At 40.5% G+C, this 26,514-nt stretch overlaps 1 protein-coding gene across 1 annotated transcript in view; it reads right to left on the bottom strand.

The window, feature by feature from the left end:
• Positions 1–3,883: 3,883 nt before the first annotated feature.
• RASGRP1 (RAS guanyl releasing protein 1) overlaps positions 3,884–26,514 on the bottom strand; it is a 74,654-nt gene continuing 52,023 nt past the window's right edge. The window contains exons 6-17 of the mRNA XM_020915493.2: positions 26,287–26,440; positions 25,072–25,245; positions 23,923–24,039; positions 21,444–21,719; positions 19,939–20,019; positions 16,688–16,792; positions 15,786–15,895; positions 14,865–15,009; positions 14,107–14,143; positions 13,210–13,362; positions 12,646–13,031; positions 3,884–6,422 (exon numbers count right to left, since the gene is read on the bottom strand). Coding sequence (XP_020771152.2) covers positions 6,288–6,422; positions 12,646–13,031; positions 13,210–13,362; positions 14,107–14,143; positions 14,865–15,009; positions 15,786–15,895; positions 16,688–16,792; positions 19,939–20,019; positions 21,444–21,719; positions 23,923–24,039; positions 25,072–25,245; positions 26,287–26,440 — 1,873 coding nt within the window. The 3' untranslated portion in view covers positions 3,884–6,287. The remainder of the gene's footprint in view (positions 6,423–12,645; positions 13,032–13,209; positions 13,363–14,106; positions 14,144–14,864; positions 15,010–15,785; positions 15,896–16,687; positions 16,793–19,938; positions 20,020–21,443; positions 21,720–23,922; positions 24,040–25,071; positions 25,246–26,286; positions 26,441–26,514) is intronic.

Raw genomic sequence — 26,514 nt, forward strand, 5'->3', positions numbered from 1 at the left:
TTTACTTGTAAACTTAAAAAAATTTTTTTTTTATTTATTGAAGAGAGAATTTCATTTGTGATAGTTGAAGAAAAAGTCTTTCCGTATAAGGAAATACTTTTATAAGTAGCTATGGACTCTGAAAAATAAATAACTTGAAAATATATAAGCAAAGACTGCTGGAGTAAAATATTTCAAAAAATTATTAGTTAAAATATTCATTTAAAAGGTTTAGATTTCTGCTTCATTTCTTTTCAGGAGCTTTAGTTGCTGATACAGAATGGGTTTGCAAGTACTTTCAGCTTTTTTTTAACCACTAATGGTAGAAAGATTAATTTATTAATTTCTGTAGGATTTCTTTGTACTTTCATAGGCTTGCTGTAGCATTATCTGCTTCTCACTGTAAATCTTATCCAAGTTTAGCTCTTGCTCCTGGAATCATGCTAAAGCTGGAACCACTCTTATTTGCACATTCTTAAAAATTTTACTTGAATGAATAGCTGAGTGGTCTAGACCCTAATATTTTTTCTTTCCTGTGGGGTAGGATTTTCATGATAATCTTCTCTTAGCAGAAACTTCTTTTGTAGAAAATTTACTCAGTAATATCTAGAATAGCAGTAACAAAATTTGGGGCCTTAATGTTAAAGGTCATAATGTGAAAATGCTTTATAAATTGAGTGCAGTCAAATGTAGAGTATGCTGAATGGCATTAATGTGCTTCCTGAAATCTAACACCTTTTTCTGTGCTTATCATTCTTTTTGCCTAGTTCTTAATTTTATTTTTTCCTGCCACCTCATTTTCCCTCCCCCCTTTTTTTCTCCCTGCCTTGGTCTATCTTATGGTATCTGATAGCACCTGTAGACATATTATTGGTAGTATCTAGATTAAAGAAGTAACTGATGTCCACCCATGCATAACGATCACACCATTACACATAAGCTCTCAAAGATGGAATGAGGTATTTCCTTTTAACCCGTTCCCTTGTTTTTTGCAGATCAAGGAAATCTTGCCTCACTAAACAGAAAAAAAACATTTTAAACCAAAACTATTTCATTACCTTTTTGTGTGTCAAAAGAAGGTATGGCTAACACCCAAAGTATTTGTGATGGAAAATGTTCTGAGCAGTGATGTCATCTATACCTTGTCAGGGACACAGGGTGGAAGTATTTGGAATGGGAATTGGAGACAGAGGAGGGGAGGTAGTTTAATCTCTCCTCTTAAGGGCAGGTTGTTAGTGTAACTTGATTATTTTCTATGAAGTGTTAAAGGATTGAATTATTTTCTGTGAAGAATTGAAAAGACAAAAGGCAAAGGAGAAAAGGAAAGATATTCCCATTTGAATGCAGAGTTCAAAAGAATAGCAAGGAGAGATAAGAAAGCCTTCCTCAGTGATCAATGCAAAGAAATAGAGGAAAGCAATAGAATGGGAGAGACCTGAGATCTCTTCATCACAGTTAGAGATACTAAGGGAATACTTCATGCAAAGATAGGCACAATAAAGAACAGATACGGTATGGAGATAACAGAAGCAGAAGATATAAAGAAGACGTGGTAACAATACACAAAAGAACATACAAAAAAGATCTTCATGACCCAGATAACGACAGTGGTGTGATCAGATACCTAAAGCCAGACATCCTGGAGTGTGAAGTCAAGTGGGCCTTAGGAAGCATCGCTATGAACAAAGCTAGTGGAGGTGATGGAATTCCAGTTGAGCTATTTTAAATCCTAAAAGATGATGGCTGTGAAAGTGCTGCAGTCAATATGCCAGCAAATTTGGAGAACTCAGCAGTGGCCAAAGGACTGGAAAAGGTCAGTTTTCATTCCAATCCCAAAGAAAGGCAATGCCAAAGAATGTTCAAACTACCGCACAATTGCACTCATCCCACACACTAGCAAAGTAATGCTCAAAATTCTCTAAACCAGGCTTCAACAATACATGAATCATGAACTTCCAGATGTTCAAGGTGGATTTAGAAAAAGCAGAGGAACCAGAGGTCAAATTGACAACATCCGTTGGATCATAGAAAAAGCAAGAGAGTTCCAGAAAAACATCTGCTTTATTGATTACACCAAAGCCTCTGACTGCGTGGAACAGAACAAACTGTGGAAAATTCTTCAAGAGATGGGAATACCAGACCACCTGACCTGCCTCCCAAGATATCCATATGCAGGTCAAGAAGCAACAGTTTGAACTAGACGTGGAACAACAGACTGGTTCCAAATAGGAAAAGGAGTACATCAAGACTGTATATTGTCACCCTGCTTATTTAACTTAACATTCAGAGTACATTATGAGAAATGCTGAACTGAATGAAGCACAAGCTGGAATCAAGATTGCTGGGAGAAATATCAATAACCTCAGATATGCAGATGACACCACCCTTATGGCAGAAAGTGAAGACTAAAGAGCTTCTTGATGAATGTGAAAGAGGAGAGTGAAAAAGTTGGCTTAAAACTCAACATTCAGAAAACTAAGATCATGGCATCCAGTCCCATCACTTCATGGTAAATAGATGGGGAAACAATGGAAACAGTGACAGACTTTATTTTCTTGGGCTCCAAAATCACTCCAGATGGTGACTGCAGCCATGAAATTAAAAGATGCTTACTCCTTGGAAGGAAAGTTAAGACCAACCTGGACAGCATATTAAAAAGCAGAGACATTACTTTGCCAACAAAGGTCTGTGTCTAGTCAAAGCAATGGTTTTTCTAGTAGTTATGTATGGATGTGAGAGTTGGACTATAAAGAAAGCTGAGTGCCGAAGAATTGATGTTTTTGAACTGTGGTGGTGGAGAAGACTCTTGAGAGTCCCTTGGACTGCAAGGAGATCCAACCAGTTCATCCTAAAGGAGATCAGTCCTGGGTGTTCATTGAAAGGACTGATGCTGAAGCTGAAACTCTTTTGGTCACCTGATGTGAAGAGCTGACTCATTTGAAAAGACTCATGCTGGAAAAGATTGAGGGCAGGAGGAGAAGGGGATGACAGAGGATGAGATGGTTGGACGGCATCACTGACTCAATGGACATGAGTTTAAGTAAGCTCTGGGAGTTAGTGATGGACAGGGAAGCCTGGCATGTTGCAGTCCGTGGGGTCGCAAAGAGTTGGACATGACTGAGGGACTCAGCTGAACTGACCTGATTGAATGCATTCCACTATGGAGTTTGAGTGACTAGAATCCATCTCCCTATTCCCCTTCATTGGTCTAGTTAAACAAAAGTTGCCTGGGGATTAAGGAAAAATCATGGCTATCTTTAATTAGTCTAAATGATCACTAATCGTGAGCACAAATGAATTGCTCTGGGTGATCTGTACTCTAGATTGAACGATCCTTTACCAATCCATCCACAGTTTCAAAGTTTCTCTTTTCTTGCTAGATTTCTTAGATAGAATTGTGGATTTAAAGATGAAAGCCACAGAGAAATGACAACCTCAGATTTGTCTCCTTCAGTGTTAAATGTTTATAGACCTAATATTTGGGAATCGTATTTGGTGATCACTGTCATTATGGAATAAGATGGTAAATGAATATTTCTATATATTAGTACTTCATGTTACATATTTAGAAAAATGTAGCTCAGTCGGTAAAGAATCTCCCTGCGGTGCTGGAGACCCAGGTTTGATCCCTGGGTTGGGAAGATCCCCTGGAGAAGGAAAGGGCAACCCACTCCAGTATCCTTGCCTGGAAAACTCATGGACAGAGTGGTGGGCTGCAGTCCTTGGGGTCGCAAAGAGTCAGGCACGATTGAGCGACTAACACTCATACTGAGAAATTAGTTGCTTTGCTTTTTCTTTCAGGACAACTGGTTTGGTTAATAGAGAGTGGTCTCAGCTGTTGATTATAGTAAAAATTCAGATGAAGCATCTACATGTTTATGAACTAGAAGAAACACAGCACATCTTTGTAGGGATCCTAATGTCTTTTATCATATAAATATTACACAATGAAAACTTACATTAGGTATCAAAAAAAAACCCACCTTTACAATCTGTACATTTGTTTTTTCCTTGCAGTTCTTTTACATTATACATCTTTAAACAGAAATTCACAAGTAAAACAGCAAATCAATTACCAAAGAAAAGAAGTGACACTGTTGTTAATGAAACAAGATTTGTCCTTGTTTTGACGGATAAATATATGCCCAAACTTATTTCAAGTTGATACAAGATACACAAATTTGTACTGTAGGCTTGACAAAAAATTTGTTCCAGATTATTTCTGTAGATTTCACTAATCCCACGTTGCTCAGAGCAAATAATACTGATTTATACACTATACTTCTTTGGCCCTTGCTGGATTGTAAAGACCTGTGGTGAAACTACTGCTTCCTGTCCATTTCAGTGATAAATTTGGAAGGCCTGAGACCTTCTAGCCATGTTAATTAGACTAAGGAGACAGTGACCTTTTGAATTTCTCTAGATTACAAATTATTTACGTACACTAACCTGGGCTCTATATTTTGGATGGCATATAAGAAGAGTGAAAAAAAATTCAATTGTTTTATAACTCCACATAAAGAAATTGAACTGTACTGTCTTTGGTTTGTATCAGAGGACAAGAATAAGGGAAGAATTTTAAGGATGACTGTAAACTCATTTGTTCCATATAAGTTAAGTAGCAAAGTATTTCCTACATGATTATATACCAAGTAGTGGACCTAAACAGCCCTGCCATGGGGATTTCTGAGTTTGGATATAGAAAGATATAAATTTGTGTGTACAGTCATTTTTTAAAACACTAAACACTAAGTGAAAGCTACTCATTTGCTTTTTCACTAAAGCTCAGTACAAGGGGGTATGCAAATGGGAACTGGTCTTTCATCAAAGAAACTTCTTAAATGGTCTGAATCCTTCCAGGAAACTATACTGCATATATAGTTTGTTTCTGACTAAGACTTGGTGTTGCCGGTTTGGAAGTTCTGGTTGTTGAGATTATATTCTTGGCAGTTGGTCAGCTTGTGTATGAATTTTAAGTCAGCTCGGCATCAGGCATCCAATCATGGAAGGTAAGTTCCCGGCCAAAAGAAAATGATCATATGAATTTTTTTGGGAAAGAGTCTGACAAGTTTGTCAACAGTTGCCCAGATAATTAAATGAGCCCATTTATCACTAACCTTCGTTAATAGAAAACTCACAGGACTCTTGTGATTTTGCCAAACAATACAATTTACGTTATAAGTAATTTCTTATCTTGTAACAAACTGAACTTTGTGAATTTGTATACATGACCAAAAGTCTAAATCACTTCCACATCTGAAGGAGGAAACAGAATTCCAAGCCACATGCATGTCTGATGTTGTATATACACAATATGTACATATGTACATGCTGTCAGCTATTATTGAAACCTCTCATCCAGTTAGCTTATTTCTAAATAGTATTAATAGTGAAGACAAAAGCACAAATTCAGTTCAAAAAACAGTTACTTCAAAAAAAATGGCACATGTAAGTTAAACAGACTTTAAAAAAAGCTATAAATTCTTAATTCTATCCATTTGAGATTATGTAAGGGACAAACATGTTTGTGTTATATTTACTTTAGCTAATTAGCCAGCCATGTATGAGGTGGTAATAGCCACATTTCCAGGTACTTATTTGGCTATTTTATCATGATTGTGAGACTAAAATTGAGTTGACTTGTAACTGGATGATGTCATGTTGTTTAATAGCTCCTTCCTGCCCCCCACCCCCAAATTTATGGCTATATCTCTAAAAGTTCTCTTCTAGGTAGATATCCTTTTTTGTGTAAGAATATAGTGAGGAAGGAGGGGGAAAGGCAAATTGATTAGATCTGAGGTAGTGAAGTGGGAACCAGGTTTGTAAAGAATGCTGAAATACAGAGGAAGTGATTCTCCTTTTGGCATGTGGGTATTTTTCCATCATAAGCAAGTTTTGGATGGAACAATGCCTCAGAAAAAGCCAGGGAAGGAAACATTCATTTTCCAGGGATTTTAGTTCTAAGGAAGCAGCAGCTGGACAGGTCATGTAGAAGAAGCTACCTTGTCAGAAAACTATAGTCATGTTTTTTTTACCATGCTTTTGATATTAGTCCCAAGTGGAGAAAAAGTTTGTGGAATGAATGGCAAATATTTCTCATTCTTCAGCTATCCTCCCTTTGATTCAAACTGACTGGAAGAGAAAACCTTACTGCACAGTAAGAATCTTTTAAGTAAAAAAGTAGCTCCTTTTCTTTAAAGTACCCTTTTTAAAGCCAGCCAGCCTAAGGTTCTCCAGGTCTTTGTGTTGAGGTTTAGGAAATGAGATCTCTGATATACTCTACAGTTTGTGTTTCTTGAGTTTCTGGGCTAAGAACAGTCACCCTGCTCCATCTGAGCCAAGACATGATTGTTTCTTGCAAGTTGGAGGGTTTCTATCTTCTTCTGTGCATATTTCAGTTGGGTCTTTAGAGCATTATTATCTGCTTTCAGGGTATTTATTTCCTAAAAGAAAAGGAGAATGAGGTATGTTAATAAAGCAGCAATAAATGGCAGATTAGTTACATCAGGAGTACTACACTTGACTGGCATCTTTTCACTGTAACTGTGAAACTGTTTTCAAGGTAGTTATTTTGCTCTGGATAAAAACTAAGTTAAATACTTATCAAATTATCATGTGTATCAGTTAGTTTTGTTATATCACATCTTTGTTTATCAAAGATGTGAGTGGTTAGCAGGCAGACTAAACCATTCATGGGCAATAGATGGATAATAAGAAAATCTTTGAATATTGTGTAGCAGGAATAAATGTGGCAGAAAAGGTCTTGGTCAGGTTTGAGGTATAAAAGCAATGACTTTGGAATACACTATGTGATATTACAGTTCACATGGGAGATTACATACATTATCATATATTACATATTTTCTCCAAATCATTGAAAACAGACTCTTGATAAAGGTGAGAATTTTATCCCATCCCCTTAAACTGGGATTTAATTATCTAACTTGCAGTGATTTAGTTATAGAGGCAGCCATTGATTTACAATGCTACAAATAGAAATTCAGTTTTTATATGGCTAATATTCCATTGTGCATATGTATTGATATATGTATATGCATTTACACACACATCTTTATCAATTTATTTGTTGATGGACACCTAGGTTGCTTCCATATCTTAACTATTTAATACTGCAAACACTGAGGTACATGTATCTTTTTGAATTAGTGTTTTCATTTTCTTTGGATATATACCCAGAAGTGGAATTACTAATCAAATGGTAGTTCTTTTTTTAGTCTTTTGAGAAATCACCATAGTGTTTTCCATAGTGGCTATACCAGTTTTCATTCCTACCAACTGTACAAGGATTCCTTATTTCTGCACATCTTCACCAGCACTTACCATCTCATGTCTGTTAGAGTGACTATGATCAAGAAGATATCTCATTGTGGTTTTGATTTGCATTTCTCTGATTAGTGACATGGAACATCTTTTCATGTTCCTATCAGCCATTTGTATGTTTTGGGGAAAAACCCTGTTTAGTTCTGGTTTTTAGATTTTGTTGTTGGTATTGAGTTGTATGAGTATTTTATTTTAAAGAATTCCTTATTGGATATATCATTTGCAAATATCTTCTCCCATTCAATAGGTTACCTTTTCATTTTATTGGTGGTTTCCTTACTATGCAAAAGCTTAGTTAATGTAGTCCCATTTGTTGATGTTTGCTTTTGGTGTCATGTCCAAAAATTCACTGCCAAAGGTGGATGAAAAAGAACTTCTTCCCTACTTTTTTTTCCCTAGGAGTTTCATAGTATCAGGCCTCATGTTTGTCTCTGATCCATCCTGAGTTAATTTTTATGAGAGGTGTAAGATGGGAGTCACATTTCATTGCTCTGCATGTGCTGATCCAGTTTTCTCAACACCATTTGTGAAGAGACTATCCTTTTTGCTTTGGATGTGCTCTGGGCTCTCTCGTCAGGTATTAGTTCACCGTATACACAGGGGTTTAATTCTGGGCTGTTGTCGGTTCCATTGGTCTATGTGTCTATTTTTGTGCCAGTATCATAGTGTTTTTACTACTGTAGCTTTGTAGTATTTAACTTGAAATTAGGAAGTGTGGTACCTCCAGCTTCTTTCATCAGGATTACTTAGGTTATTCATAGTCTTCTGTTGTTCCACACAAATGTTAGGACTGTTTTTTCTATTTCCGTGAAGAATTCCATTGGTATTCTGATTGAATCTGTAGATTGCTTTGGGTAGTATGGGCATTTTAACACTCCTTTAAAAAAAATTATTGAGTTTATTTACAATGTTTTGTTAGTTTCTGCTATAAGAAAAGTGATTCAGTTATACACATATATATTATTTTTCATATTCTTTTCCATTATGGTTTGTCACTGGATAGTGAATATAATGCTCTGTGCTACACAGTAGGACCTTGTTTATCTATTCTATATGCAATAGTGTACACCTGCAAATCCAAAACTTCCATCCCATCCTTCCCCTAGCCTCTCCCTTGGCAACCACAAGCCTGTTCTCTTATGTTTGTAAGTCTTTTCTGTTTCATGGATAAATTAATTTAGGCCATATTTTAGATGCCACGTATAAGTGAAATTTTTTTTGTTTTTCTGACTGACTTCACTTAGCTATGATATTCTCTAGGTCCATCCAAATAGCATTATTTCATTCTTTTTTACACACACACACACACACACACATATGTATATACATACATATATATACACACATACCACTATATCCATACCACATCTTTATCCATTTATCTGTCATTGGATACTTAGGTTGCTTCCATGTCTTGGAAGTAATGCTGCTGTAAGGTGGTACTTCATTGTAGTTTTGATTTTCATTTCTCTAATAATTATCTCATGATGAGCATCTTTTCATTTGCCTATTGAGCATCTATGTCTTCCTTGAAAGAATTTAGGTCCTCTGCCAGACATTTCAATAGTCTTAATTCTTCTATCCATGAACACAGCAAGTCTTCGCATTTGTGTCTTCGATTTCTTTCTGCAAAGTCTTGTAGTTTGCCTTGTATAAATCTTTCATTTCCTTGGTTAAATTTATTCCTAAATATTTTGTTTCTGATGCTATTGGGAACAGGGAAGTTTTCTTTTTCAGATGTTTCATCCTTAGTGTGTAGAAATGCAACTGATTTCTGTAAGCTGGTTTTGTATCCTGTAGTTTAACTGAAAATGTTAGCTGCAATGGTTTTTTTTTGTTTGTTGTTTAATCTTTGGGTTTTTCTATATATGGACTCATCATCTGCAAGTAGTGACACTTTCGCTGCTGCTTTTCTGATATTGTCTTGCCTAATCGCTTTAGCTAAGACTTTCAGTACTTGATTAAGTGGTGAGAGTGGGCACCTTCATCTTGTTCTTAATCTTGGTGGAAAAGCTTTGAAATTTTCTCCACTGAGTGTAATGTTAGCTGTCAGTTTGTTATATATGGCCCTTATTATGTTGAGGTATATTCCTTTTATCCAGTTTGAGCAGGGTTTTTATCATGAAAGAATGTTGTATTCTGTCAAATGTTTTTTTGCATTTGTTGAGATGACCACATGATTTTTCTTTAGAAAAATGATTTTACTAATGTGATATAGTACATTTATTGATTTGCATATGTTGAACTGTCTTTGGATCCTAAGAAAGAAATCCCATTTTTCATAGTGTATAGCATCTTTTTGATGTGTTCTTAAACTCAGGTTGCTAATATTTTGTTGAGAATTTTTTCATGTATAGTTGCCAGTAACATAGGTCTATAGTTTGTCTTAGTGTCCTTATCTGACTTTGGTATTAGGGTAAAACTACCTTGATGGTTTGAAAGTATTCTCTCTTTTTAGAAAGCTTTTAAGAAGGACCAGTGTTAATTCTTTGAGTGTTGGGTAGAATTTGCCAGTGAAACTGTCTGATCCTGGGTTTTCTGTGTTGGGAGGATTTTGACTACTGAGTCAATGTCTTTGCTTGTTGTTATTGGTTTTAGATTTTCTATTTTTTTCTGGATTCAGTCTTGGTCATTTCTGGAAATTTATACATTTGTTCTAGGTTATCTAATGTGTTGGCATATTCATAAGTTTCTTATGATTCTATGGATTTGGGTAGTAACAGCTGTAATGTTGTCTTTTGTTTTTTTAATTTTACATATTGAGACTTCTCTCATTTTTTTCTTAGTATGAATAAAGGTTTGGCAGTTTCACTTTTTGTTAGTGGGCCTGAAGTTTTGGTTCATGATGGTGCAACCGTTTGTTTTTTTAAGGCAAACAGTCTTGGTTAAATGATTATTCACAACTGTCAATTTTGTTCACCTTTTCTTTTTGTGGTCTCTATTTTTCTTCCTGATAGCAGTGAATCAGCATGGAGTAGGGTCACCAACTCCCTTGGCTTCACAGCCCTCTCTGAGGTCCCATGTAGTACTTTCTGAAGCACAGGTGGGTAGAAATCTACTGGGTGTTCTGGTATAAGATGCACAGTCACTTTTGTTTATGAATGACCAATCTGGTTGTAAATAAAAGGGGAGATTTAAAAAGGAGTCACACACACTACCATGATGCCAACATTCCTGGGTTTTGAGACTTTGAATCTCGTGTTCTTAGCTTGCTTATACTATACTGATTAATGAATTACTTCTCAACATAAATTACCCAGATAGCTGTCTATTAGCTACTGTGTAGTCCTGAGTATTTGCCACGTGCCAGGTAACTGCGTTGTTTAGTCATGTCTGACTCTTGCAACCCCATGGGACTTCAGCCTGCCAGACTCTTCTTGCCTGGGAAAGCCAATAGACAGAGGAGTGGAGTGGGTTGCAGTTTCCTTCTCCAAGGGATCTTTCTGACCCACAGATCAAACCTGCGTCTCCTTCATTGGCAGGTGGATTTTCACTGAGCCACCAGGGAAACCCCAGGTACTGTTACATGATGATACAGGTGGGTATAGTATCAGACTGGCGATTTGAATCTAAGAGGCATTGTATTTTCTGTTGTCCTGTGCTGGTTTAGAGGTATAAACATATTTACAATATTAATATGTATCATACATTATTTTAATATTACATATTAAATACTCTGGTATTACTGGGATAGTTAGTTCTGGACCTAACTTACGCATCTGAAATCTTTCTACCACTCACTCCTTGCAGCAAGAAGTTGTTGCCAACTACATTACTCCTTTGCACGGGCATGTAAAATGCCAAGATCTGAAGCAAGCTGTAGAGAGCATGGACAGCTTCTGGCTCTCTCTACTTTAAAGCGGACCAAACAGGTCACAGACTGTAATAGCAGCAGTAAGAAATAGCTCGGATTAGGAACACAGGTGTTTGTCACCAAGACTGAGGTTTTTCCTACTCTCTCAAGGTCACTTTTCAAAGGTTCATTCATTGTTCTTAAAAAAGTTGGTTCTGGTCATTTTTACCCCCAGAGAGAGCTCTGTGTAGCCGACATTGTGCCACCTGTTTCTTAAAGCATGTCCTAAATATTCTGAGTGAGACAGTACTTTTCATCTGGAAAATCTGTTATTTTATCAGGTGTGTGCCTCCTAATATCATGTTCTTTGTTCTAGGCACCAAACCAAGAGTTTCACATGCATCATCTAACTTGTTTCTTTGTTTCAATGCCTGGGGGTCTAACAGGGAAGATGCAACACTGAGGACCAGGTAGGGAGTCCTGAGACCCTATTGGGCAGTTTTACTATGTGGTATGTAGAATTACATAAGGAATTCTAGCCAGTTGGATGTTGGTTTTGTGTTTGTACTGACAGGCCTCCAAAAACACATTGCTGACCTTTATGTTCTGGGGGTAAAAGGCAGACAGGCCTTCTTCCCCATCTCTAAAATGACTAAGTTGCCTGTCTGATAAGAAACTACCGTCCCATGACGAGGTCTGTCTAACCAGCTCTCACTCTGAGCTCTGGACTCTACACAAAAACAAGTAAATTCGTGATGACCCTACAATGACCTGCTGTCTCCAGTTGGCCTAGCTCCTACTTTCCTTTCTCTCTCTCTTTTAACCTTATTTTGTCTTTTCTCATGCCTCCATTAGGTACATTACAATTAGGACATTATGAGCCTAATAGGAAAAAACAGCTGTGGTATCAGATTTTTTTTTTTACCAATTAATAGATTATAATGCTATATATAATAATCAACTGTGCATTTACCAGCTACTGTTGATTTAGCTGGTCTAATGTATAAATATATAAATCAGTACATCTCCTTAAGTTGTAGAGGAAAGCTCCCTCATTTTACATTAAGGAGGAGGCTTTCTGTGCAGTGAGCTAAATAGTCTCTTCTCTTCTTTTGAAAGCATGATGTTCCCCTCCCCAAACATAACTCTGAATAGTGTAACAAAGACTTCTGGGGAGGGAAGATTTAGGCAACTTGCTTTTAAGTCTAGAAAAAGGGTGTGGTGTCACCACAGTAAAGCTGATCAGTAGAAACTGGTTTTTCTCAAGGAGCCTGCTGTGAACAGAGCTTTGGACCTTGGCACCAGCACTTTGAGACTGTGCCTTATGGCACCAGGGAGCCCTGTCTGTCCTAGATGCGTAATGCGAACCAGGGCCCTCGTTGCTTTCTTTGCGACAAAGCAGAATCCTTTTCTTTTTTCCTTTTCTTCCCCTTTATCTTTCTAATAATAAACCTGGTCCGAATCTTCAGTTTACATGTTCTTCCCTGGTTAGCCTCACTTTCTCAGTCTGAAAAAAAGAAAAAGGAAGGTACCTGTTCCAGCTCTTGGTATGTTGGGAGCCTGAGGTGACGGAGCTCCTCCTTTGATTTTATGAAGGATTCCTTGTTCTCCCACTTGACGAAAGCCCGCTTCCTGACCAAGACTGGGCTGGGGCATGGAGACGTAGGGCTGGGCAGCACATAGAGAGTATCCTGGGCTGTCTTCCGTGGGGACGACAGCACAAAGTGACTGGAAGGGCCGTCACTGCCAAGCCAAGACAGTGCTTCAGTCTGGGTGGCCTTGTGGGCGACAGTCCTCTTCAGCCGAACAGAAATTTTCTGTGAGGATACCCCCATGAGCATGATGGTCCGATCCTTACTCTCCTCACTCTGTTCCACAGCCTCCCCGTTAGGGAATGTGAAAGGTCCTTCCTCGGGTGCTGTAGGAAGAAGACATGTTGGTACTTTAGCTTAGAAAAGCAGGCACTTGAAATTCACACATGAGTATCAAATGAGGCTTTTCTTCTTGCTACAGGAGTCCATAAGCCCAAAGTGGACTTAACTTTCAGGCAGCCAGTTTAGGGGGTGAGGCAGCTGAAATTCAGAGTGCCTGCTTACCGTGGAGCAGATCCTTAGCTCCCAGGGAGCAAAGGTTGGACGCTGGCCCCACAGAAGTGCTGATCTCTGTGGGAGCTGTTGAGTTCTTGGCTTGCTTCTTGCACTCGAACACAACCAGGTCTTTGCATTGTTTGTGGCAGTTCATCCCACAGTCTGTGGACAAGACACCCTAGTCAGGAAGTCCTTCACTTTCTCCTCCAGTGTCTCAAAACCACACCCATGCACTGTGCTTGTCACATATGCCCTTCCTAAGTTCTGGAGCTAGGGCACCTAACATTTCTAAGGAACTTAGCATTCTTCTTACTGGGTCAACCCTGGGTCTCAGTCTTGTCACAGCCCTTATCATGAGTCTGAGAATCGTCTGAGGATCAGAAGTGGCATCCTGTTACTTGGGTGGAAAAAGAGGTGTCTTTTTGGTCCTCCTACACATACTGCCCCCTCTAAGGAGACCTCTGGATGCTCCCAGCTGTTAGGTCTCAGTCTTTTTTCCTTTCAGTTAAATGTCTTTGCTCCTTTACTCTTGAACTTTTCTAGTCCCAAGGACAACTATGGTAAAAGGAAAGCTGACAAGGGCCTTTGGTAAGCACTTACCTTCTGTTTCAGAAGTGATTCTGTGCCTGTCTTTGGGGACCCATGACCACATAATCTACCAGTCACCCTAATTTCCAGCACAACCCAGGCAAAGAGAGGATCTTCAAACAGGAAGTGCATAGCTAGTCATCTAGGGATTCCTGTCCTTTGTGGTGGCAGTCACTCTCAGGGGTGCTCTAGGGAAGCCAGTTAGGAGATGAGGCTGTGAGCTTGCTGAGAAACTGTGGGCTGAATGGGTCAAACATGCCTTACAGGAAAGCTCCCAGGACCAGGGAAGACAACATGCTGGACAAAGCTGAGCCTTACCTTTACACCGATACCCTTGTTTGATCACTCCCCAGAGCTGTGAGACAAAGAGGAGATGGTTAGAATGTGCTCCATGTCCATCATCTTACCTGGTATGAACCTAGACACTAAGATCCATTCTTTTATTGTTCTGCATTCTTTACCTCAAGTGGAAGGGAAACCTCATTTAGCTCTCACGTGTCTTTATCCCTCCTGGTCTTAAACTGAAAAGAGGAAAAGTTTGTGCCAATCAGAGTTAAGTGTTCAAGAAGCTTATTATTACAGTGGATTTATGACCCAGGTCTGAAGTGGATAGATCACGGGACAAATAGAATTCTTGAGACTCCAAACTAAACGGCAGGAATATAGAATCCTGAGGTCGGGGAATAAGTTTAGGAGGAAACTGTTGGCCAGGGATGGGGCAGCCATCCAGGTGACTTCTTTTGAAGGGGGAAAGATGTCTCATATTTCTATTTTCTAACATCTAAAACAGCATATGGATATAATACTTAAAATGTACAGCTTCAATTTAATATTTTCCTTATGATTTTGAGGCCCCAACTACCAGAGAGAAAAGTAAGTCAGGAAGAAATGGGAAAAGATGAGTGTCAAGAGTAAAATCCACACATTTAAGAACAAGGTTACCATAGGTGTTTCCTCAGACTCTAGGCTGGGACGAGTTGGTAAAATGTATGTGAGGTCTGTGTCTGGTTAATCTCTTAAACTAGCTCATACTCCTCCCCAAGTTCAACCCTGAAGCACTTTTAAGAACAACTCACAAATCCAGCACAGTTGTCACAGAAAGTGGGCTTCAGGTAGGTGGTCTCTTGGAAGTTGTGAGGAAAACCCAGGCCCAACTTGGAGTAGATGGAGCTGGCCCTCATAAAGTAGGCTGTGATCTCGTCTCTGCTGATGAGGCCTTCCCTGCCAGCAAATGAGAGATGAGGTGTGAGTGGGGCTGGGTCACGAGGCTCCTTCTAGCCTTAGAAACTCACTCTCTTTGTATCCTTGATGGGTAGTACAGTATGTATTACCTGACAGTTAACTTCCCGCAGCCCTCCTCTTAATAAGGATGTGTGAGTTGCATGTAATTAGGTAAGATGACACTACTTATCTCCACAGTTACTCTTTGGCTAAACCAGGTTCTCCTAACTAATTTAACTGCTCTCCATTAAGACTTTAAAAAGAAGTGGTGGAAATGTGGGTATAGGGAGACAAATACCTTATGCTGTAGTTTCTGGCTTTAGACAGTACATCTACATAACTGGAGCCCACCAATCAAACGTTTGGTTTCACACAGAGAACCACCCACACAGAACTTATGTAATCTTGAGAAAAGTAAATATGCACAATATTAATAAATATTATGTTTCTTATGATCTGTAAGGAAAGCAAGAAGGGATTTAAACTTTTTCTTACTTTTTTTTTTGAGTTTTGAGTTGACTGTTCCTAAACCAGCAGTTACGGAATCTTCAACTCAGGCATTTAAAAAAGCATGCATTTTCTCATGGTCCATTGTGGTCCAAACTGAAGCCAGACAGGCATTTGCTTGATGATGCTCTCTTAGTTCCAAAATGCATTCAGTGACCACAGTAGCATATGTAAACATATCTGAGTTTACAGATTCTTCTAGCAGAACATCCATGAGGCATTCTCATCACCAGGCTCATAACCACATATTCCCATGCATCAACTCTCACCTGTCTTTGTCCATCACACAGAAGGAAAATGGAAAACTTGCGGCAATCTTTTCAAATTCTTCCTGGGAAATGTATCCATCCTGGTCATGATCATAGTTCTTGAAGACAGACTGTGGAAAAAGGTGTTTCTTTGGTGATTACCAAGAGAGAAATCAATCATAGCCAAATGACGAAGGGGCTGGAACACCTGAAAAAAGCCTTTCCTCAGTCCTGAGTGACAGGAACAAGGAAACCTGCTCCTTAAGCTGCTGCAGAGACTCAGCAGGTCATATCCCAGGTCTTTGCAGGCACCAGCATCTGGAGGGTGGCTAGGTGCTTTCAATTCCATTAGTACGTCAATAGCCCCTGCCCCAGCTCACTGTGCCCATAGTGAACCACCCTGAAGGATGTTCCCCCCTTCACTCTGCCCTTCACTGCACAGCTCAGACTGCAGTGTAGCTTTTAACAGCCTAGTCCAAAGTGCTCCCATCACTTGCTGGCTTGTACTTTTCTTGTTACACTGGAATAGTCCACAGGATAAATACAGTAATATGAAGGCATGTAGCACAGTGAATTGAATCAAGCAGTGCCAAACTTTTAAAATTCTCCTTATAACCTTTAACTTAAAGCTTTTCTAACCCCTCTCTGCCTGCAAATCAACTGACAGCCTTTAAATGTATGCTCTCTTGCTAGGCTTTTAAGAGGTACACTTCCCTCCATGAGGCCCAAGTATGTTGGCAAAATGTAACTTCTGAACTGTTCTGCAGCCACAATAGGAGAAGTGGTTCCCCTTGCTCATAGTAGGAAAGTTTCAAATTCCTTACCCTTTTTGTTTCTACCGCTGTATTCCCCTATCCCCACACACAAAACTAAACCACTCAGTACCTTACTTTTTGCCTGCATGGGAACGTGGCTGTACTTACATCCACCATCCTCTGGACGTGTTTGCTTATGGTCTTTGGATCAGGTTTGGGAGATACTCCAGAGGCCCAGTCCACTACTACTGGTGGCTTTGAAGGTGTTAGTGGCTAAAATGAAATATTTAGAGAAATCCCAGTAACTATAATGCAGTCTTATAACCTACAGCTCTTTCTTTTCCCATTACCTGGTAGTTGCATCTATGGATAACCCTCAACTATTATGCAGTAGCAGGGAGCAAAGGGCGCACGTGTAATTGAAATCTAGAATAGTGTTCTCTCCATTAAACTTTTTGTTGAAGCTATTGACAAAGTAGTAGTTCATTTAGATTTCCTCCCTGTAAAGCAACTACAGAAAGAACGAAAAAATAAAATTGATAAACCTTAAACCTTTAGCCAGACTCATCAAGGAAAAAAGAAGAGAGGGCTCAAATCAATAAAGTTAGAAATGAAAAGGGAGAAGTTACAACTGACACCATAGAAATACAAAGGATCATAAGAGACCAGTACAAACAACTATATGTCAATAAAATGGACAACCTAAAAGAAATGGACAAATTCTTTGATACAATCTTCCAAGATTGAACTAGGAAGAAATAGGAAACATGAGCAGACCAATCACAAGTAGTAAAATTGAAATGGTGATTTAAAAAACTTCCAACAGACAAAAGTCTAGGACCAGATGTCTTCACAGGTGAATTCTATCAAACATTTAGAAAAGAGATAACACGTATCCTTTTGAGGCTCTTCTAAAAAATTGCAGAGGAAGGAAGACTCCCAAGCTCAATCTATGAGGTCACCATCACCCTGATACCAAAACCAGACAAAGATACCACACACACACAAACATTACAGGTCAATATTGAATACAGATGCAAAAATCCTAGATGAAATACTGAGTTGGCCAAAAAGTTCACTTCCATAACATTTTATGGAAAGATACAAACTTTTTGGCCAACCCAATACTAGCAAACCAAATCCAACAATATAGTAAAAGGATCATACAGCATGATCAAGTAGGGTTTATAGCAGCAATACAAACATTCTTAAGTATCCACAAATCACTCTATGATACATCATGTTAACTGAAGAATAAAAACCATATGATCATCTCAACAGATGCAGAAAAGGCTTTCAACAAAATTCAACACCCATTTCTCATAAACTCTCCATAAAGTGGGCATAGGAACTTACCTCAACATAATAAAGGTCATTTATGACAAATGCACAGCTAACATCATTTTCACTCATTGGTGAAAAGCTGAAAGCATTCCCTCTAAGATCAGGAACAAGACAAGGTTGTTCACTGTCACATTTATTCAACATAGTTATGGAAGTCCTTGCCATGGCAATCAGAGAAGAAAAAGAGAAAAAATCCAAATTGGAAAATCAGTAAAACTATCACTGCAGAGTACAGGACACTATACACAGAACATCCTAAAGATTCTACCAGAAAACTAGAGGTGGTCAATGAACTTGGTAAAGTTTCAGACTACAGAAATCTCTTGCATTCCTATACACTAATAATGAAAGATCAGAAAGAGAAATTAGGAAAACAATAACCATTTACCATTGCATCAAAGAGAGTAAGATACCTAAGTATAGACCTACCTAAGGAGACAAAAGACCTGTATGCCAAAAACTGTAAGATGCTGATGAAAGAAACTGAAGATGACACAAACAGATGGAAAGATATGCCGTATTCTTCCAATGACTACCCAAGGAACCTACAGATTGAACACAATCCCTACCAAGTTACCCATGACATTTTTCACAGAACTAGAACAAATAGCTTTAAAATTTGCATGAAAATACAAAAAATCCCAAATAGCCAAAGCAATCCTGAGAAAGAAAAACTAAACTGCAGGAATTGGGCTCCTTGAGGTTAGGCTATACCACAAAAGCAACAGTAACCAAAACAGTATGGTACTGGTGCACAAACAGAACTATAGATCAATGAAACAGAAAGCCCAGGAATAAACGCACACAATTATGGTCAATTAATCTATGTCAAAGGAGGCAAGAATATATGGAGAAAGAATAATGGAGAAAAGAGTCTTTTCAGTAGGTAATGCTGGGAAAACTGGATAGCTACATGTAAGAGAATGAAATTAGAACATTCTCTAACACCATACACAAAAATAAACTCAAAATGGATCAAAAACCTACATGTAAGTCCAGATTCTGTAGAACTCCTAGAGGGAAACATAGGCAGAATCCTCAACATAAATCACAGCAATATCTTTTGATCCACCTCCAACAGTAATGAAAATAAAAACAAATGAGACCTAATTAAACTTAAAAAACTTCTTCACAGCAAGGCAACCACAAAACAACCAAAAGACAACTGAGAAAATGGAGAAAATATTTACAAAGTGACAAGGGATTAATCTCCAAATATACAAACAACTCTGCAGCTCTCTGTAAAAACAAACCTTTTATATTTATATAAAATATAAAAGGCAGAAGATTTAAGTAGATAGTTCTCCAAAGAAGACAGAGATGGGCAAAAAGCACATGGAAAGATATTCAACATCACTTATCAGAGAAATTCAAATCAAAAGTACTTTGACGTTATCACCTCACACTGGTCAGAATGGCCATCATCAAAAAGTCTACCAATGACAAATGCTGAAGAGGGTGGGGAGAAAAGGGCGCCCTCCTACACTGCTGGTCTGAGTGTAAATTGGTACAGTCATTATGGAGAATAGTACAGATATTCCTTTAAAAAACTATAAAGAGAACCACTATATGATCCAGCAATCCCTCTCCTGGGCATGTATCTGGAGAAAACCATACTTTGAAATGATATATGCACCCCAGTGTTGACTGCAGCACTGTTTGCAATAGCTAAGACATGGAGACAACCTAAATATCCACGAACAGATGAATGGATGCAGAGAAACAACTGATGTGAGGATGCTTTATAATCAACGGGAGGGCAAGGTTACTCCAGCCCACCATGCTATAGCCAGTAAACCACTGGCTGATTCTCCCACTTCTGACACTCATGGCATGTTGTTGTTTACTGTTCATATATGAGTCTTACCCCCTTGAGTACTGTGCAGGTTCTTTATGGTCAGGAACTATTCTCATATGTACTGAAGTTTTCCTTATTCCTAGCACAATGTTAGGCACATAATAGAAACATAATATGCTTCTTAAACTGAACTAAAGTCTGTTCCAAGATTAATGACCTTGATGAGCAACTTGTAAAGCACCTGTTACATATGGGAGGCTTAATATGAAAAACTCACTGGGGCTTTGTGATTCCTGGGTTCCCGGGCATAGGAAAGTTCATAGATTTCATCTTCAGTGTAGTAGAGATCTAGGGATAACTGCCAAGTAAAGCAGAACAGAGTTAATTGCTAGGGTGCTGTTTGCCAGTGCTGCTTCCCTGGGGTTCCCTCTTCCAGGCTGTAAGTTACTTTACTTGCTGTTAAAAATTCACAAAGTTTTGGGGATATAACATCTACTACTGGAGTAGGGCAAGCATTAGTTCTTTAAAATGTTTTTAAATTTGGAGAAGTTTCTTTTAAACTATAGTTAAACAGCTAAGCTTCTATGTAGAGCTTAGACCAAAGGCCGTATCTGTCAGACAGTCCACACCTCAGGCGTTCTCTCCCAAAGCAGACTGAAAGGACAATTTTCATGGCCAGATACTATTAAAACTTGATTCCAGCAACAATTCCATTTAAGTGACATTATCAAATGATATTAAGAGTTTTATATATCTCAGAACTTTAAAATTTTAGAGGACAGCAGTCTTAGAAATAATCTTGTTCTTAACCTGATTCTATGGATGGGCTTCAGGGGGTTAAGAACTCAAAAACATGAATATTTTTTTGAGTGCAGTTTATGTATGTTTTGGGTAGAAGAATGTTCACTGCTTTCCTCACAAAATTTGTAATCCAAGAAAATTAAGATTCAGAGCCTCTTTTCTCAGATGTTACTGTCTTAAGGATGAGACCAGCCAGTCACCTGGCCAATTAGTAAAAAGGCTGGGATTAGATACCAGCTAAATTCAAAGCCTGAGGAACTATCAGAATAGTCCCCTCGGGTAGGAAGAGGCTACAGTGATTATTCCATGCTGCAAAAAGAAAAAAAAAGGTGCATTAAAAATTGTACAATTTTAGTACTGAAAGAGAAGTGAGAAGTCCTCACAGAGATGAACCCCTCTGATTTCACAGAAAAGGAAACAGTTCTGTGCTCACAGTCGCGCAACTGGTGAACTCCAAAACAACAGTCTGGAAGGGAGTTCATCTGCTCTCATAGCACACCCAAAGGGCACAGCCTGGTCTCCTGCACCACGACAAGTGCGCGCCCATCCTGGGCTTGAATGTCTCTGAATCTAAGCCAGTGGTGGCAGGACCCAAATAATGGACCTGTTTTTGTTTAACTCACTGCCATTCCCCCCCCTCCCTTTTTTTTAATGAAAACCCACTGTCTCCATCTCTTACCAAGTCTTGTATCCTGATTTGCTATCAGCTCCTCCCAGAGAGCTTAGGGCTGGCTTTTCTACGAGGAAGGGAATACTCCTAGAAGTTCAAGGAGCACAGCCCTGGAGTCCCACCACCTGGATCTCAGACCAGGCTCTGCTGCTTAATAAGGTGCAGCCTCTGCCAAGTTCTGTATTTTTGCCTCCGAATCCCCATCCATAAAATGGATGTAATGACAGTATCCACTTCAGAGTTTTGTGAGGCTTCACTGAGCTGGTATCTGATAAGGAAGTGCTAGTAACCTGTCTCCCATGGAGCCTCACCGTCAGCAGATGCACCAGGTCCTTGTTGGCCTCCAGGGGTGGGGCCACCTCCTGCAGCTGGACTAACTCATTGATGTGACTGTACAGGGCCAGCAGCTTGGGGACGTTCACCTTCCCCTCCTCCAGGTAGTCGGGCATGGCTTCGTACAGGGAGATGAGGTCCTTGAGGTGCACCCCCAGGATGGGGATCTTGAAGTCGGTGCACTCCCCATAAGCACGCCGGTAGTTGTCATAGTTTCTGCAGGAGGACAGTAGCTCAGTCATCTCACCTAGAACCTACAAAACAGAAGCGGGGAGCTGGTCACAGGGACCCTCCAGGCGGGCTCTGTCTGCAGCGGCCACCTGTTTCCTCTCAGCCCCGTCTATGATCACCTGGCCCCTGATGAGTCAGGCATGGGGCGAGCCATCTCAAGGGGCAGGTTCTGACTCTCCAGTGACAGCTCCAACTTACCTGTCACAGAGCAGACTTACCAAGGGCAGGGTGTACTTTACTTCATAGCTGGAAAATTCTAAGTAAGGTTTTAATATTTTTATGCTAAAGTTGTTCTTTTAAAAAATAAGTGATACAAGCACATGATAAAATGATTTTTTTAAGGTACAAGATTATACAGTGCATGGCAAGTGTCCCTCTGAACGCCGTCTGCAGTCCCTTTCCCTTGTGTCTTCCAGAGACAAGTGAAGTGTGCTGCCCACAGCTGGCACAGGGAAGGGTGTGTTTCCAGTGTGGCATGTCAGTCGTCTATCGAGTGTTTGTATGTCTCATGCTGGGCTCTGTGGGCCTTCACTCAGCGAGTCTCAGGATGGGCCTATGTCTAGGAAGCAGGCGAGAGTCCACTCACAGACTGAAACCCTGGACAGGGCGACTGAACAGAATAGACCAATTCCTGGCAAAGGACCAGACAGGGATGAGGCGGAGGCCTGGGGACTCTGCACTAGAGCCTGTGCTCTGCTGTGGCCTAAGGGTGCTAGGCAAGGGTGCAGCCACATCTGCTGCTCCTTCCAACACACCTGCTTCAAGTCAGCATGTGGTTCACAGGAGCCCATCCCCATGTGTAGTGACCAGCTTTCTCAGAAGCAAAGACAGGAAGAAGAGACTCCCTGCCAATCATGTCACAATACAAAATAACAATTTTAAACGCTGTGCTGGAAATTCCTGTCATAAAATTGTGGCCTAAGAGGCACCGTTTCTCCCTGATGAAGTTACTTGAGGTCTGAGAGTCAGCCTCCCACAGTCACAAGGCTGCAAGAGAGCACGCACCTGAGCAAATAGGGCTGGGGAGTGTGGAGTTGGGGAAAGACTCACAAGATGAGAGATGAGCAGCAAAGATTTAGAGAACTTTTTGTTCCCCTTAGAAAGTGAAATAAACTATTGGGGGACACTAGCTTTAACCCTGGACTTAGGAATTCACTCTGCAGACCACCCTGAAGGTCCAGCAGCACTGCAGAGGAGCAAGCTTGTCAATATGACACGAAGGCACATTAGTCTCTGTGATTCTCTCCCTGTGTCACCTCTGTGATGCAGGCAGTCTCCTCAGTTGTTCTGCCTGGTCTCAGCCAGCACGATCAAGACACTACAAGGTGATCAGACCACTGGAAGGTGTGGGTGGAGCAGCATCCTCCAACCCCAGAGTTGTGAGAGCAGGGATGGTTAATAAGAGACTTCCTGAAAGACGGGTGAACACCTGGGAAAAGCAGATGGGGCAACGAGGCTAAGATATCTCCTCCCTAAGAAGAGAGCCTCCTTCTGTGTCAGCCTGGAGGTGGGGGCTGGGGTTTTGAGTTTAGTAAGAAAGGCCAGATGAAATGAAATACTCAGAGCAGTCATCATCAAACCCATATCATATATAGCTGCATTTATATCTGCACTATATCATAATGGTTTATATGTATAATAATAGTCCTGTATCATAAAGGATTAAAGTATCTATAAAATCTAATGTAGCGAAGTACATAGGACACTTAAGAATAGTATTCCTCAATAAAATACCACCTATTACAAAATCATACCTGACAAGCTTATTTCCAACTATCCAGGAAAATTCAACTTTCCAGAATGTCACTCTTCAAGGTGTCTGGCTAGTTAGATTTCTAACGTGTTAATATATATAACCTCACTGACATGCAAACTGAACTATGGTCACTGAACCACCACTATCCCTTGCTCAAGCCAGGGAGTCAGTACTAAACTGGTGGCTCTGGACACTCAGTGGCCAGTGAGCATGGAAGAGGCACATATTGTTCCAGATCACCAGTGGGAATGGGGGCAGCAACACTGGCCAGACTGACTCAGTCACCTGCAAATCTATGACGTCCCCACCCTGTGGGTTTTCTTAAGGGGTTCTCTCCTGGGTATTTTGCCTGGTTAAAAAAGGGATGGCGTGGCTTGGAAATGCTCTCTGGGTTGCCCCTCGAGGAGGAAATGCTGACACTGGTCCTAGGAATGCTGCTGAAGGGCCCTAGAGGAGACCAGAGCACTGACCTTATTGATTTCATGCGGAACATGTGAACTTGTCTCCTTGAGCCTGGAAATAGAGCTGTGACATAGCCCTCCAATCACCGCCATCAACGTATTGAAGTTCTGCAGCTGATGGAGCTTCTGTGACACAGAAAACAGATGCTAGCAGAGTCACTGTATATGTCAGTTGCGTGGGAGCTTGAGGCTGTCTCTTGTCTCTGTGCTATGAGTATTCCTAATTCTGGCCAAAGGCTAGTGATCAGGTATTGCAGTTTTCCAAACATTTCTTTTCTCAGGCTTATTCCAGACCAGCAGATCCCAAATCTAGCAAAGCATCCCATCTTCTTCCTTTCATTTCAGCTGGCCTGTAGACCACTCTCTACATCAGTGCTTTCTAAGAAACACCCAAAGTACTTGTTTAACACAAAGATTCTGGACCCAAGTCCTGATGTTTAGATTCCCTGGATCTGGGGCTGAGCTTTAGGGATCTATGATTTTAACGTATCTTTAGTTAATACCAGAGCAAGTGGTCCATGTACCACACTTTAAGGAACACTGGTCTAGAACATCTAAAACTAGAAAAATATATCATTCAGTATAATCTTTTATATTCTTTACCCCAAAGTAACCAGACTGTTTTATTTTTGCAGGCAACACCATGGCTTAAAATAAGACTATAACTACCTGAGATACAGTGCTAGAATCTCTGTGAAATTTCAGATATGTGTTCATAGTATCTGCTTTTCTCTCATGAAATGCTTAAAACCTACTCCTCAAACACTAAACCCAGCCATTCAACGTAACTTGGGCTCACAGACCTAAATCACGCTGGCCCAGTTATACTGAAATCTGAATTACCCTTTCCTTTGCTAAGTGGACCACAATAGGTAAAACAAAGTTGGCTGGTAAGCATCTTCTGAAACATGTTAAAGATTTAAACAGAACTAAAGCTGTACCCTGACTCTGAAGATCGCCTACATGGCCCTCTCCATCCTGATCTCCTGTGGGATGTAGAAAAGTCATTATACTGAGATCTGAGGACAGGTGAAGGTGCACAAACCCCACCAGGAGATTCATGAGGGGAAAGCAGCTCTCATGGACAGACTAGGCTGAGGGGAGAGGGAGTCATTTACCTGGTATTACCAGGCCTCAAGTCTTAATCCAGTCACTCACCTGAGCCACCTGGATGAACTTGATGAAGACTTCAGCTCGGAGCTGGGGGGTGGGGCGGCTGAGAACCATCAGCTGTACCCACTGGGAGATGCCGTTGCACAGAGCAATGGACCGCTCCATGGTGGGGTTCTCCTTCACACAACTATTCACAAGGTAATTCTGATAATCAGAGAACTGGGGAAAAAGAAACTCATCAGGACTGTGCTTCAGCATTCTTGGAGACCCGAGGGGCATGCTACCTCTGCTGAGCTGATGACCAGAAGCTGCTGAGGGACAGAGGAGTTCTTGGGTCTCCTCTCCTTTCCTGCTGACAAGGATGGCAGGAAGGATATCTTACTTATTCCACCCACAGCATGCCCCTCTACATCAGAAGCAATCAGGCATAAATGGATGTGTACACATACTAGTTAACCCAAATATTATGCTGAGCAGATATGGACAGGATCTCGTTTAAACTCTAAAGAGTACAGTATAGAAGAAAAATCCCAGTACCAGTTCCAGCTCTGCTGCTGAAGGGGAAAAACAAAGATAATCTCACAAAATCTATTATGTCACTCTCTCTCTCTCTCTCTCCAACAAAGCTCTGTTCGCTTCAATGGCAGCAGAGTTCTCTTGCATGGAGCTGCTGTTCTTTGGTATCACATAGAGAGTTTGAAGGAGCAAGGTCTCGGTGAGCAGAGTTTATCTCTAGGATCAGGGGTGACTATGGGGCCATGTCAGCAGCACTTCAAGAGTTTAGGTAAATTCTGAACTAGACCAGTAGCATCTGATTTATTTTGAAATTCCCCCCAGCCATCCAAAGCCTATTCTAGAATGAATCCAAACTCTTACAGGACTTATTCTCATTTGGGGGGAGGAAAATTTTAAAGAAAACTCTGAAAGACAATCATTAATCAGGGGTAGATGTGTGTGTGTGCGTGCACACACGCACATGTCTTGTGTGTACACTCGTGCACAAGGCATCCTCTGTGCATAGTACTGTCACCTGAGCGAGTAGTGGGGAGGGGGAGGCGGACTTGGAGGATGGAGCCGGGAGCAGAGCAGGAGGAACACGGCCCGGCAGTGCGCCCTGACTTGCCCAACTACACACAGGCTGACAGAAAGCCCGCCAGCCCAGAGGGGACCTCAGGGGCAGGAGACTGGTGGCCTGTTGAATTCCTCTGCTTACTCAGAGCTGTCTCAGGGCAGCTTTTCTCCAGCCCCTTGGGTACCTACCGATATCCTCCGGAAGGACTTGAACTCCAGGTAAGTGAGGTGCTCAGACAGTTCTTCTGGCTCCAGATGGTCAAAGAGCAGGGAGACTTTCCGCTTCTTGCTGGTGTTCGATTTTATCCGTTGAGTCAGTTTCCTGGACCAGTCACGGGCATTGCTTTTGTGAGTGAAAGTGAAAAGGGAGAAGACAGGGGGAAAAGAATAAATCAAAACTGCTTTTCTAATGCAAGT

Source organism: Odocoileus virginianus, chromosome 6 (assembly GCF_023699985.2).
Source record: "Odocoileus virginianus isolate 20LAN1187 ecotype Illinois chromosome 6, Ovbor_1.2, whole genome shotgun sequence".
In the NCBI taxonomy this organism is placed as follows: Eukaryota; Metazoa; Chordata; class Mammalia; order Artiodactyla; family Cervidae; genus Odocoileus; species Odocoileus virginianus.